The following is a 13,736-nucleotide window of genomic DNA, read 5'->3' as shown; positions in this document are numbered from 1 at the left end:
CAAAGAAGATAACATGCATTTCATAAAAGAGGAACTCTCAAAGATTATCTTTTCTGTTGCAACACACTTAGACTATTGATGTACACAAGCACAGTGCAGTTCCAGATTATGCACAATTCCAAGCCTACCTCGTAGAACTGCATCCCATTCTTTCCTGGTTAAAAGGGGTAGCAGAATGTGAATGAGAAAAAACAGTGCTCTTATTGGATTATTGTTGATTTGTCTTCCTCAGAGTGCATCTCACTCTGGTAAGAAAACTTCGGCTTCCTTTTAAGAAATAACATTTCCCTATTCTCAACACACGTGGTTAATATTGACCTGCACCCTGCACCCTGTCCAGAGCCATAGCTGGGTGCATAATCCAAGCATGGCCACTCAGTGTATACTAATCCCTTGGTCATTGTCATCATCTGGACTTGTCACTTGACACAAATTGGTCCTTTGAGACTCAATCCAGGACTTTTTTCTGGAAATTTTAGAAATGAGAGGCTTTCTTTCCACCAGGGCTGTTGAAATGGTAGTGATCAAGCATGGGGTTGCTGATTCCACCTTTGTTACCATTGAAATTCTGCCTGAGAATAAAGCCCCATAGAGAGGTAAAGAGAGTCAAAGGTGGAGTGAGAAACAGACAGACAGACCAAGGCTGAATCACAGTCACATTTGAACTTCTGAACCCAGCTGTGCCCGAAGCAAAGCCTACACTTTGAAATTTCCATTTTCACCAACTATTATATTATCTATTGTCAGTTTAAACTGGTTAAAGCTTGATATACCCTGAAAACAGCCCTGATTGATAGTGACTCATACTCCCATCTTCAAGGCTCACCACAGTCCAAAATTGCTCTTCTAGAATGCATTTGAGTCCCTCTTTGGAAATTACCTTTATAGCCACTTTTCCAGACTCATTAAAACAAAAACAGAAACAAAGCAAAACACAGTTCTCCTCAATGTTCCCACAATCTTCAAACATCAAAAACTTCTAATGTGCGGCGCGTGTGCTAAATACCGAGTACTTTGCATACCGTGTCTCATGGAAGGCTTACTCAGCTCTATGAATTAAATGTTGTCATCCTCGTTTTACTGATGAGGAACTATAGACAGATTAGACAATTCACCATGGTCACACACTAGTAATTACAGAGGAGAAAGCCAAACATGACTTAGTTTGTCTCTAAAAAGCTGAGCTGCTTCACTCTAATTTTGCTTTTCAGTTTCATATCAATTGGACCACTCTTGAATCAGAAGGGGGGCCCAACTGTGTACAAAATTTTAAAAAAAGTAGAGTATGGTCTTCCCAAACGAATACTTTGCAGTACTCACCTTTCACTTACATGCATAAATTCTGCTGTGCTGCCTAAAAATATCAGGCATAACTCTTCACCTACAAAATGTTTGAGAAATGATTTAACATGAAAACAATCAGGGTGTTCGGTCAACAAGACTCTGATGTTGCAGAAGACACAGTAGGCTTGACATTCAAAACTGAGGGATTTGGGAGAATCAAAAATCCCTGTTCTACAGACACAATCAGAACTCACTTCATCTGAACAAGCCAAAAGCATAGGCAAGCGCTCACAACTAGCCCTACAGTTTCTAGATCAGCTGGGTTATTTTGCAGGTTGAGAAGGAAATTTTTCAATTTCTAATGGCTTGTTAGGGCCAAGTGAATTTTGAAACTACCTGGGCAAACAGCCATCAGAGCAAAAGAATAATGTCTCTGCCAGGTGTGAGGTTCAGCCTATCAAATTGGCAAGTAGGCAGGAAATTAATAAATTAATATATAATTATATATAATATAATTATATATATATATATATATAATATAAAAAATATATATATATTATATAATATATAATAAATAATAAATTAATAAATGCTGGCATTATTAATTAAAGATAATCCTGTAAGTATGCCCTGAGTGCAAATCTCATTTGAATGTCTATTTGTAATCTGTTAACTACAGTTTAAAAGCAGTACTACAATTCCTTTCCACCTAAACTTGAACATGTTTCCATATTTTAAAAAGTAACTGCTTCCTAAATCTGCAGTATGATAAGAGTCTCCTCTCAGGAAGAAAAAAATAATAACAATTATAATAATTCCTTAATTCTTAGTTTTCTAAGATGTGTGTATATATATATATATATATATACACGTGTATATATATATACAAAATGTGTGTATATATATATATATATATGCCATCAAATTTCTAAATCTGTCTGAATGTCCAAGTTCTTTTACCAGGGTTGAGTGAGACAGAAACTTAGAAACACACTGGTAAGTCACACTATTTGAATTGAAGGAATATGCTTCTATGTTTTCTAAAGAATTCAGTAATTTTCCAGAAACAGGTGATCTTGTCCAAAACGGTGACTTCCCTAAATATATACACTTTTTTCTTTTTAATGTTATCTTCTCTTTAATCCATTCATGTAATAGACCAGAACCAAGAAATCTTTCTTAAAAGTCAAAGAACGTTAATAAACCAAGGAATAAACCTAACAACAGCCCACGACTTACCATAGGTAAACACCCATAATGCAATTTTAATGTCAATGATTTTATCTTCTATTTTCATGGACTAGTCTCTACATCATAGGAATTCCCAAGAAAGAGACTTTTATTCATCATGTTATGTGTGTAGGCATATACCATGTAGAACCATCATTGGTACTAAATAACTACGTTCTAGAATGGTGAATTGGCCCTTCCTCTTACAGAAAGAAAATGAATGAATGTGTTCTGCTTTACAGTGGAATGCTGTTAATGGTATTGAAGAAAATTGGGACAACAGATTTACTATACTTATTTGCCCTTGGTCTATCCTATGAAAAATGCTTGCAAATCCTTGTTTTAGAGTTGAAAATGTCCAACCGAGTACTAGACTTTTCTAAAGTTGTGGAGTAGGGTTGCATTTGTCATAAATACCATGTACTCATTCCTGCACCATCCCTTCCTATAACAAATAAGAGTTCTTTCTGATGCATGAGGCTTCTTTCCGAAGGGTCTGCAGGAAAGATGTCCCTCCTTAATAATGAATCTGATGTTTATATCATCTTCCCTCACCTCCAGATATAGACCTTTCATAGACCAGAAGCGCTGAGGTTAATTGTGGATCCAAGTGCTCTTGTCTGTTTATAGCAATTTGGATGGGAAGGAAGGTGGGGAGGCAGAAGTCTCCCACACTTAGTCCAGTGAAGACATTTTATTGGATACTCTTCCTCAACCATAATCAAATTCTTTCCTATCTTTTCCAAAACAAAATGACAAGCTGGCCCTCAGTAATTTAGTACCCTGCTTTGAATTTTCATCCTTTCATTCTTATGTATTATGCGTTTAGTTCAAAGGACAGAAATGCCACAGGAATATCATACACAGTGGCAAGATTAATGGAGAGAAATTTTTAAATAAGAGGATGTTTCTAGAGCTGCCATTACACAAACTAGGTGCCATGAAAACAGCCAGAGCTTGGTGGTCTTACAGCCTTAATGATCTCCCTTCCCAAAATTCTCCTGATTTGGTTGAAGTGAGGATTCAATGGCTCGAGATGTATTTAGGTATCAGGGAACATATAATAGACCAGATGCTATAAAAAGTAATTCTGCTTCATTAAAATCAATCAACACATTTTTAATGTCTTGCTAAGCTTCAGGAAACAAAGAGGAGTCCTAAGTTTGGGGAAGATTTTTTGGGGAAGAAAGATGAAACCAAGACAGTGAGTCATCAACCAACATTCAGCTTGCATCAAGGAAAAGTACCTAAATCGTCTTGAAGAAGAATAGGAATCTTAGCCTTGAGCTACTGCTAGGTGAAGATGTTCAACTTATGACTCTTACATTCAAATCAGTGAAAAGGGGACAAGAAAAATAAAATCACCTAACAGAAAAGGGCATAAGTATAAAACCTCTCCACCTGGGATATGGCTCTGGATTGAAAAAAACTGTAACAAAAATAATAATAAAATGACATATTATGATATCAAAAGTAACAACATTTCTTCTGAGACTTCAACCAGAGGTTTGGTCTCATTCAGGCCTTGAGCTTAAATTTATACTCACTCTCTGTCCAGAAAAAAACCCAAAATGAGAAACTGAAATAATCTGAAATTGGTAGCACCTCCTGGCACCAGGTGGAAGTAAATCATGCCTGGAGGAAAGCTTTCCAATTTCTGATCATCATTGTTCCTGCAAATTAATTTCAACCAAAACTGAGCTCACACACGTACTTATACACACACATAGCATAGGAGAACAAGCTATCATAGGAAAGAGTTAGAAAACAGAAAATAATAGATTTAGGTCCCTATGGACTTCCAATGTTGGGAATATCAGAGACAAGATGTTTAATAACTAATAATGGAATACTTAAAGACATAAAAAGATTTAAAAATAAGTGGGAACAACAGATTATCTTAATTAAAAGGCATGTTTGAAAAAGGATAAAGTATTACTTTAAAAAAATCAATGAAAAAATGACTCATTGAATAGGTTTAATGGGATATTAGGCATAAATGAAAAGAGAATTCATGAATTTGAAGATAAAACCCAATGAATATCCCAGAATACGAGACAGTGTTATAAAGGATAAAATTTATTTATAAGACGATGGTAAGAGACATGAGGATAGAGTTAAAAAGTCTAAGGTTTATCTAGTGCAGGCCGAAAGTAATTAAGTAGAGAGAATAAGAAAGAAGCATTATTGAGATGCTGAGAATTTTTGAGAGCTAATGGATAGAAACATATGAATAATACATATGAACTAGATACATAGGAACTAATGAATAAATGCAGGAAACAGAAACATATCAAATAAGATAATTAAAAAGAAATCCACAATCAGACACATGGTAATAAGACTGCCAAACACCAAATTAAAAGAAATGACCTTAAAAGTGGGTTTTGGGCGTTGGGAGTGGTGGTGGTCAGAGCACTTTCAAAGGCAGGACAGGCTGACAGCCAGCTTTTCAATAGCCAGATCAGAAGATGGGAGAGTCCAGTGTTGTGCTGCCAAGGGTTTAACTTGCATGTCTAGCAGCAGGGGGAGCCCTGACTTGCAGAATTTCTGAGCTCCATGGAGTAAACACTCCCAGGATGGCTGATTTCAAACTACCCTTGTGACATCACCGAAAGCAGAACTGGTCAGAGATGTATGTAACAGGTCCTTATGAGCCAGTGTGAGCTGGTTCCATCACACCCATGGATAAATCCTTCAATGTTGAGTTGTACGTCTAGCAAAATTATCTTCCAGGAATAAAGATGAAAGGTGAAACTCCTGTTTTCAGATAAAGGACCCCTTATACAGAAAAAAATTCAAAAGAATTTACTTCGGAAACAAGGAAATCGAATCTGGTAGAAAGTAGAAGGTTCCACCAAATTAGTGACTGCATTAATAAATCAAAAAAGCAGTGTCTACATAAAATAATAATAATTATTAGTAGGAGGGGGGAATGGAATAAGAAATAAATGTAAAACTCAATCTAGAAGTCAGTCACTGTTGATTGGCTCATTCAACTGCCATTTTAGCAACTAAAACTGACATTTCCCAGACCTGACAGCAGATAGATTTCTGGATGCACATTACGTTCTGGAAATTAGGTACTGTTTATGAATCTGGAAGGCTATAGTGTGACAGGTGTCATTTATCTGCCTTTTCAGCTTTTTCTACTGGCCAGCAAAGCCATGGTAACCTGAAGTATTCTCTGCCACCCTTTTTAAGAGACCTTCTCCGCCTCTTGGGAGGTGACACATGCCACTGCGGCCACAGTGGCATCTGGACTCTAGCCTCGCATTAGGGATGGCCTGGGAGTTAATAGCTCCCCACTCATGAGCTCAGAGCTGCCTGGGGAGTTACTCCAAAATACTCTAACAAGAATGCACACTGTATGTGCGGCCACAATTTTAAAAGCAACTTATTTCCTGAGTTAAATCCATTCCTGCTTAAAATGCCTCGGGTTACTAATGTTTTCTGCACTGTATTGTGACTGAGAGAATAAGAAAGAACATGCTAGAATCACAGGAAAAGTTGACAAGTAGAAAATAAGGAGGCAGAGACAAATCCAATCATACAAGTAACCCCCAAATGTACAGGGGCTTACATTTGCCAATTTATAAAATAGAAGATGGCCAAACTGGATAAAAATGCAGTATTTAGCTATAGCTCTTCACAAGATCATATATAAGGCTAAAAACATAAAAGATTGAAAGGGAAATACGGAAAATGATATACCAGGCAAATACTAACTAAAGCAAAACCGAATTAGCTATATTAATAACAAACTAGATTAAGCACAGAGACATTAAAGTTAAAAAATATTACTCCAGTGTGAAAAAAAAGTTCAATTCACCAAGAAGATATAAAAATTTCAATCTTGCTTACACCTAATAAAAGTCATCATTAGATATAAAATGAAAATTCACAGATCTTCCTGTAGGAAAAAAGAACATCCATTATTATCGTAGGAGATTCCAATCCTACTTGAATTTTTGATAAATTAGAAAACAGATTAAGGACTTACAGAATTAAATAATTGGGTTGTTCAAATCCTTAAATTATTTAAGTGAAATTTACATAAATTTAACTAAAAGAATTCAGTAAACGCTTTAAGTTAACTAATTTGAAATTAGGTAACAATAATTATTTTGGTGAATCACTTTGTTCATTTACCTTACTCGGGATTCTACAAAGTAGATATACATGCCACTTTCTGGTCCTGCCACACGTACCTCTCAGCCTCCCATAGTAGGACTCTTGGTTCTACATCTTGGATATTATCCACATCTTGGTGTTTCCCCCGATGAAAATTATTTATTACTTTATTTATTTTAACAGAGCCTGCCGGAAAGGCATGGACGAGAAAAACAAACCTGTGACTTTGCCCAAGGTGAGGGACCTGATAGCCCTGAACTCAACGTCTGAGGAGAAGTTATAACTGAGTCGGAGGTGTTCATCCATCTGCAGGAAAAGAGACAAGAAAGAGGCATCAGCAGAGGTCCGCATGTCCAGGACATAAAACACTCCCATATGAAACAGCTTTGAAAACACACGCAGGGCAGAGCCCTCTCTGGGACTTTCTCTCTGGAGAGATGAGAAACGTCTCGCTAATTCTCCCACAACGCGCATAAAATACCCGTTTCTTTACTCTTGGTGAAATAAAGGCGTTCACACAAGTCTTCTCCCTGGGAAATTCTGTACAGCTTTTGACAGGTATTTATCTCCCCACTGAGAGTTTCTCACCAAATTCTTTGCTGCAAACAAGCAAACAAACGAAGCCTTTCAAGAACGGCTCGCTGTGCAGGATTAACATTAAAAGGAAAGCAGGCATTCATTCCCAATCTCTCCCCGCTTCTCCCCATTTGGTCCTTAAAACCATTACCACCTCCTTTGCTCCAATCATTCTGACCTGGCCTCATTCATGGGTGCCCTGGGGGGATTTTCCTGAGTGAATATTTCAATTTGACAAAAGGTTTGACCCTGGGGAGGGGAGGCTAGCTGAACAGTTTCCACCAACATGAACAGATGATAATCCCATCTTGCAGATGAGTGAAAGCCACGAGGGGGATTCTTTGGGACTTTATCTCTAGGGTCATTCTTTAGGGAACCCTCCTTTCCACACACGTTAATTCCAGTTCCACCTCTTTGTTCTCCTCCCCATTTCAAGGCATCGTTTCCCATCCATCCCCAGGTTTTTTCTGTCTATTCAAACCCTACCAGTTTCTTCCCGGCTCTACTCTGAATATTCATATGATGTTATCCCTGGGAAGGATCCTTGTAACATATCACAGTTCATCGGTAGGAAGAGGAGACTAAGACCCCGTCAGCTGCGTGCCCGTCCCCGGGCTCCCCTTGGGGGGCAGCTGACCAGGACACACACCCACTGCTCCCAGCTCCCACCACCAGGACCCTCCTTCTGTACCCACTGCTGTTCAGAGTGACCCTCTTCCAGGACTCTGGGTCCCGCGGTGGTTTCTGCTGTGAAGGAAGTCAGTGGCTATGACTTGTGACATGTGATTATATGGTTTATTTCTTTTTCATTCATGAAATTATGCTTTAATAATACTTGTTATTTATTGAAGACTTGGTATGTATGAGACACCATACTAAAGTATCCTTCAAAATGCATTCTTCCCTATAATACTGTGAAATAGACATTATTACCCCCTGTATTTCAGATGGTGGAACTGATGTCACAGAGATCACAAACTTGGGCAAGGCCACACAGCATCACATAGCAGTGTCCCCTCAGCATGTGGCCCACCAACCACACAATATGGAGCTTGCTTTACTTGTCCATATCTCTCTAGATGCTTGAGCAGCTTGTAGACAATCACTGTGTGTTCTTATTTCTGAATTTCTACAGAATTCATTCAACAAATGTTTGAGCATCTTCTATGTGCCAGATACTGTTCTAAGTGTTCCCAGAGTCCACCTCCTCCCGGAAGCTTTCCTTGATGCCTTGGTTAGATTAATTGATCCTGTTCTCTGTTCTCATGGTGCCTTTTTATTTTTTTCTACCTCTAACCTTGCATTTAAGATGCTGTATTTTAATGATCTGCTCTCTCTCTCTCTCCCCCTCATTTTTCCCCACTAAACTATTGGCTCTTCGAGGACATCTTATTGATACACATTTTCTGTAAGTCCTACTACAGAAACTGGGAAAGTAACTCCAAAGATAGGTTTGTTGAGTGAATAAACAAACATCCTGTACTGATTCCCTTTCTATCTTTTGGGTTATGAAGACAGCATCCATCACAACACCAGTATGCCTCCGGCTGCCCTGGTGGCCTCCACACCTTTATACAACATAGGGTTTTTCATACCCATGGTCCTCACCTGCAATCTATTTAATGCCCAGATTCAGTCCTTGCCCTGAAGGAGTTTTCTCTCTGCCTTATCGCAGAGCTCTCACCTACACTCTGGAACTGTCTCTTCCAGCAAGGGGCAGGGTGCCTCTTCTCATGTTTTGTTGCTCAGGTTGGAGAGGAGGCTAAAGTGAGTGGGAATTTCCTGCTGAGTGGAGAGCAGTAGAAGGATTCTTAGAACTGAAGGTTGAGCTGAGATTCCTCTAGCTCCTGCCTCTCACCTCCTCCCCAGGCTCCAAAGGATCAGTTTCCTATGCAAGTGATTCCCTCAACACTGTCACGCTTGGAAGAGCTAATTGTTCTAGTATGTGAGTCATTCTTGTCCTACTGTTCTGCTTTGTGGGAACTTACCTGGTCCTTTCTACTTTAACCAGATGACAAAGAAGGGGGAGAAGGAGGTGAATGACACTTAATCAAAGGGTTATTTTTTTAATAAGTATTTATAAAGGTTTGGAGATGAAGGTAGGATGATTCAAAGAAGGCTTGAGATAGTTGGGGAATGGATTCCAGCCCTGACGTGGAGTGAGGGCACCTGAGTACACCTGAGGGCACCCTTAGTACTGACTCAGGTGCTGGGTTACCCATTTGAAAAGCTTAGCAAATGCACAGGGCAAAAGCAAAAAAAAGTGGGGAGTTGTACCACAAACATTTATTTCTAGGACCTCAGTCTTTATGATAGGGACTAGGCAATCACTGAAGTCTTCAACGAGAAATACATTATTATGTTATACTCCCTTATGTTTATTTTATGCTTTAGGATTGCTTTTCTTTTTAACTGCTCTTGGTGAGGTGGTGAGGGAGTGAAGTACCACAGTCCTTTAAACTTTAGGGTGCCTAAAATTTGTAATCTGGCCTGGAGAAGCTTTGTTAATCTCAGAATCAAGGATGCCCAGTGGTCTTGTCAAGTCATTAAATGAGATGAGAAAAGGAGGGAAATTGAACAAATCTTTTTCTTTCTTTTTTTTTTTTTTTTTTGTGTGACCCCTAGATGCCAAGCTTCACATTTGGTCCTTTAGTTATGCTCTTTCACAGAACCTTTACCAGAACCGACTGAGCTCAGCTGCATTTGCACCCCAGCCCATCCCCACAACACTCAAACTTTTTTTTACAGATAAATAGACTGAACCTCAGAAAGGTGTATAACCCGTCTAAGATCCCAGAGCATAAGTGATGCAGCTGGGATTTACACCCAAGCCTGTCCCACACTAGGGATCCCTCTCTTGATCTCAGGGTCTTCACCTCTCAGAGGAAGGCATTAACTCCATGGATTGAAAATGCTGGGCCTCCTCCTTCTTTACAGCTCGTAATTGTGCTGGCATTTTGGTAACCTGGCTTAATCTGTTTAATGACATTAATGTATATTAAGTAGGGACCCTGTAGATTACCTCCACCACCAGGGCACGGGTCGGGGCACCTGAGGATTAGAAACCACTGGCCAAATTACAATTATCAAATCATCAGCAGGATTTCTCACTCTTGCCTGCAGCCCTGGTGCCTAAGGACTCCTTCCTAGGGTCACACGGGGCAGAGAGGAGAAGGACTAGCAACTCAAGACTATACCTTGCCGGAGGGTCTGTTCTTAGCTACTGGAGGCCTCTGGTTGGCTGAGTATAGTGCTAACCATCTGCCCTCTCTTTATAACTGGTTCTGAGTAATGCCTGAGACTGAGAAGGGGCAGTAGCTTACCCCGTTCTGTTTTTACTAAATAGCTTGTTCCTTTTTTTTTTTTTCTATTTTTTTTTGTTGTTGTTTTGGGTTTTGTTGTTGTTGCTTTTTAAATTTGGCTGTGCAAGCCACACGGGATCTTAGTTCCCCAACCAGGGACTGAACCAGCGTCCTCGGCTGTGAAAGCACAGGGTCCTAACCACTGGACCGCCAGAGAAGGCTTGTTCTAAGTGGGGAGGAAGGAGAAGAGATAGAGCAAGGGGGGATGGGGGTGGGTGAGAGTGTCACAGAGACAAGTATGTCATGTGACTGTGTCAATAAATTGATTTAAAGTTAAAAAACAAAGAAACTCTCCATCTCCATTTCTTTCTGCTACTTCTGTGCTTTGGAAATGGTATGTCTTCCACCAACATGTGCTTATCATTGACTATTGATTGATTGGTGGGAACCCTTGAGATGAAGAGAAGGGAGTACCCCATTGTTCTCTCACTGCCCTATTTGTGCCTTTTGTCTGTGGAAAGAAGACAGGAAATAGAAAGAAAAAGAGAAGGGGTCATATATGCAAATGCCCAACAGCATGCAGCCCAGATGTCCCGTCAAGGCCTCAGTCAAGACATGTTCAAAAAAGATGTCATCATTTTCACCTCCTTTGTCCTCTAATCTGGCCTCAACCCAAAGACTTTTAACTCTTATTTCAAGAGTCAATACTAGAGGTGAGTCCATTAAATTATAATCATTCAGGAATTGTGATTGTGTCCTATATTTGCCAATGACTCCTGAACTTCCACCCAATCAAAAAAACGAATAGTCAGTCTTGACTTATCCCATAATCCATATCCAGACAGTCACCCAAGGCTACTGACGTTCCTTCCAGACCTTTCTCAAGTCTTCCTCTCATTGGCTACCCCACTGCACTAGTTGAGGCCCTTATCTTCTCTTCCTGCTTGGTCTCCATCCTATATCTCATGGCTCCCAAATGTGTATCTCCATGGAGCAATCACAGCAAGCCTCAGGAAATGAAAGCCTACCCATGCTACTTCCCCTGCCTAAAATCCAGCGGTTTCCCTTCCCCTCTCCACAGGGCTAATTTAATCTTCTCCACATAAGCCTTGTGGAATTAATTCACCTAGGTCAAAAATATTTATTAAGGACCTGCTATATGGGGACACTGCTTGATAAATTGGGGGTTCCATGGTAATGAAAATAAACAAGAATCCCTGTCCTCATGAAGCTTACATTCTAGAGGAGAGAGATAGGACAAGAAATTAGATAAATAGATAAGTTGTATTGGATGCTAGATAGTGCTTAACTGGTTTAGGATTGAAGTCAAGGAGCTGGATTTCTGTATTAAATAAGGCACCCAAAGATGACATCCTTGAGTCAAATTTTGAGTGAAGTCCTGAAGGAAGTACAAGTACAGGTAAGCAATGTAGATACATGAACAATCGTGTTCTAGGCAAAGCAAACTCAGGCGTAGTCAAGATCTCTGGAAATAGCAAGCAGGCCAGAGTGGCCTGAGTGGAGTTACAGAGGGGACAGGAATAGGTGAGATCAGAGAAGTCACAGCAGGAAGAGAGCAAGGTGTGTGGGGTCATGGAGATGCTCTTAAGCCACTGCAAGATCTTTGGCTTTACTCTGCATAAGAAAGGAAACCATGGAAGGGGTCTGGACAGAAGAGTGTCACGATCTGTCTAATGTTTTAATAGGATCACTCAGGTTGCTGTGTTCAGAAGAGGCTATAGGGGAACAAAAAGAGGAGCAGGGGTATGTCAATTAAAGGCAACTCATGTGATCCAGCAATCCCATTCCCAGGCAAATATCCAGAGAAAACTCTAATTCGAAAACATACATGAACCCCAATGTTCATAACAGTACTATCTGCAATAGCCAGGACAGGGAAGCAACCGACGTGTCCATCGACAGCTGAACAGATAAAGAAGATATGATATATACATACAATGAAATATTACCCAGCCATAAAAAAGAATGAAATAATGTCATTTGCAGTAACATGGATGGACCTAGAGATGATCATACTAAGTGAAGTAAACCAGACAGAGAAAGACAGATGTCATATGATATCACTCATATGTGGAATCTGAAAAATGATACAGATGAACTTATTTATGAAACAGAAACAGACTCACAGACATAGAAAACAAACTTACGGTTACCAAAGGGGAAAGGGAGTGGGGGAGGGATAAATTGGGAGGTTGAGATTAACATAAACACACTACTATATATAAAATAGATAAACAACAAGGTCCTGCTGTATAGCACAGGGAACTATACTCAATATCCTGTAATAATCCATAATGGAAAAGAATATATACAAAAGAAAAGGTCACTGTGTCAAATGCCAGTGAAAGACAAATGAGGAAGAGACCATTGGATTCGGCAAGATCCGGCCACTGCTCTCTTGAGAAGTGTGATTTTGTAGCTGCTCAGTGACAAACTTTCATTGGGTAGGTTTAAGAAAAAGGGAGAGGAAATTTGGAGAACAAGCCTATAATCAACATTTCCAAGGAATTGGGCAATAAACTGAAAGAGAAAATGGGGCAGTACATGGAGTCAGATAAGAGAGTGAGTTTTCCCTCCCGACACCGTACTTTTTTGTTCATGTTTTTGGTTTTCTTCAATGCCTGTAATACTTGCATGCTTCATGCTTTGGGAAGCCATTAAGTAGAGCTGGAAAAATGCTGTAAAGAAAGGTGAGGAGGGGAATGCTGCAGTGATGCTCTCCACTAGGTATGAGATCTGGCCCACAAGTGATTGGTCAGGGCTTCGCTAGAGCCATTAGCTATTCGTTTTCAGCAACAGGAGGGAAAGAGGTGCACAGACACAGATGGAAGTAGGTGGAGAAACGTGCTGAGAGCGTGTGGATGTTCTCTTCTGAATGCTACATTCTTTCACAGAAAGAAGGCAATGAAGTCATCTACCAAGAGTGGAGATTGAATTGCAACTGTCGGTGGTCAAAGGAGAGAGAGGGAAAGTTTAAAATTGCCATCTAGGAGATCATGAGGATGGATGAATTAACAAAGCCTAAGGGGTGATTTCTGGGCAGATTTAAGAGCTCACCTGAGGTCATGATTCTAAAGGGGGATGGTCTGGTCTCTGCCCATTTTCTATTGCGATCCACTATTGCCTGATGCTCCTCTTTGTACCAAGACCCCGGGAATTCTGTGGAGTGCCTGACACACACTCTGCTCT

At 39.9% G+C, this 13,736-nt stretch overlaps 1 protein-coding gene across 2 annotated transcripts in view; it reads right to left on the bottom strand.

Annotated features, from left to right (window-relative positions):
• CNTNAP5 (contactin associated protein family member 5) overlaps window positions 1-13,736 on the bottom strand; it is an 887,247-nt gene that overhangs the window by 36,221 nt on the left and 837,290 nt on the right. For both annotated transcript variants that reach the window (XM_059927107.1, XM_059927108.1), the window contains exon 21: window positions 6,867-6,954. In XM_059927107.1, coding sequence (XP_059783090.1) covers window positions 6,867-6,954 — 88 coding nt within the window. The remainder of the gene's footprint in view (window positions 1-6,866; window positions 6,955-13,736) is intronic.

Source organism: Balaenoptera ricei, chromosome 7 (assembly GCF_028023285.1).
Source record: "Balaenoptera ricei isolate mBalRic1 chromosome 7, mBalRic1.hap2, whole genome shotgun sequence".
Classification (NCBI taxonomy): Eukaryota; Metazoa; Chordata; class Mammalia; order Artiodactyla; family Balaenopteridae; genus Balaenoptera; species Balaenoptera ricei.
Note: the sequence above shows the minus strand (reverse complement) of the source record. Positions and strands in the feature narration are given on the sequence as shown.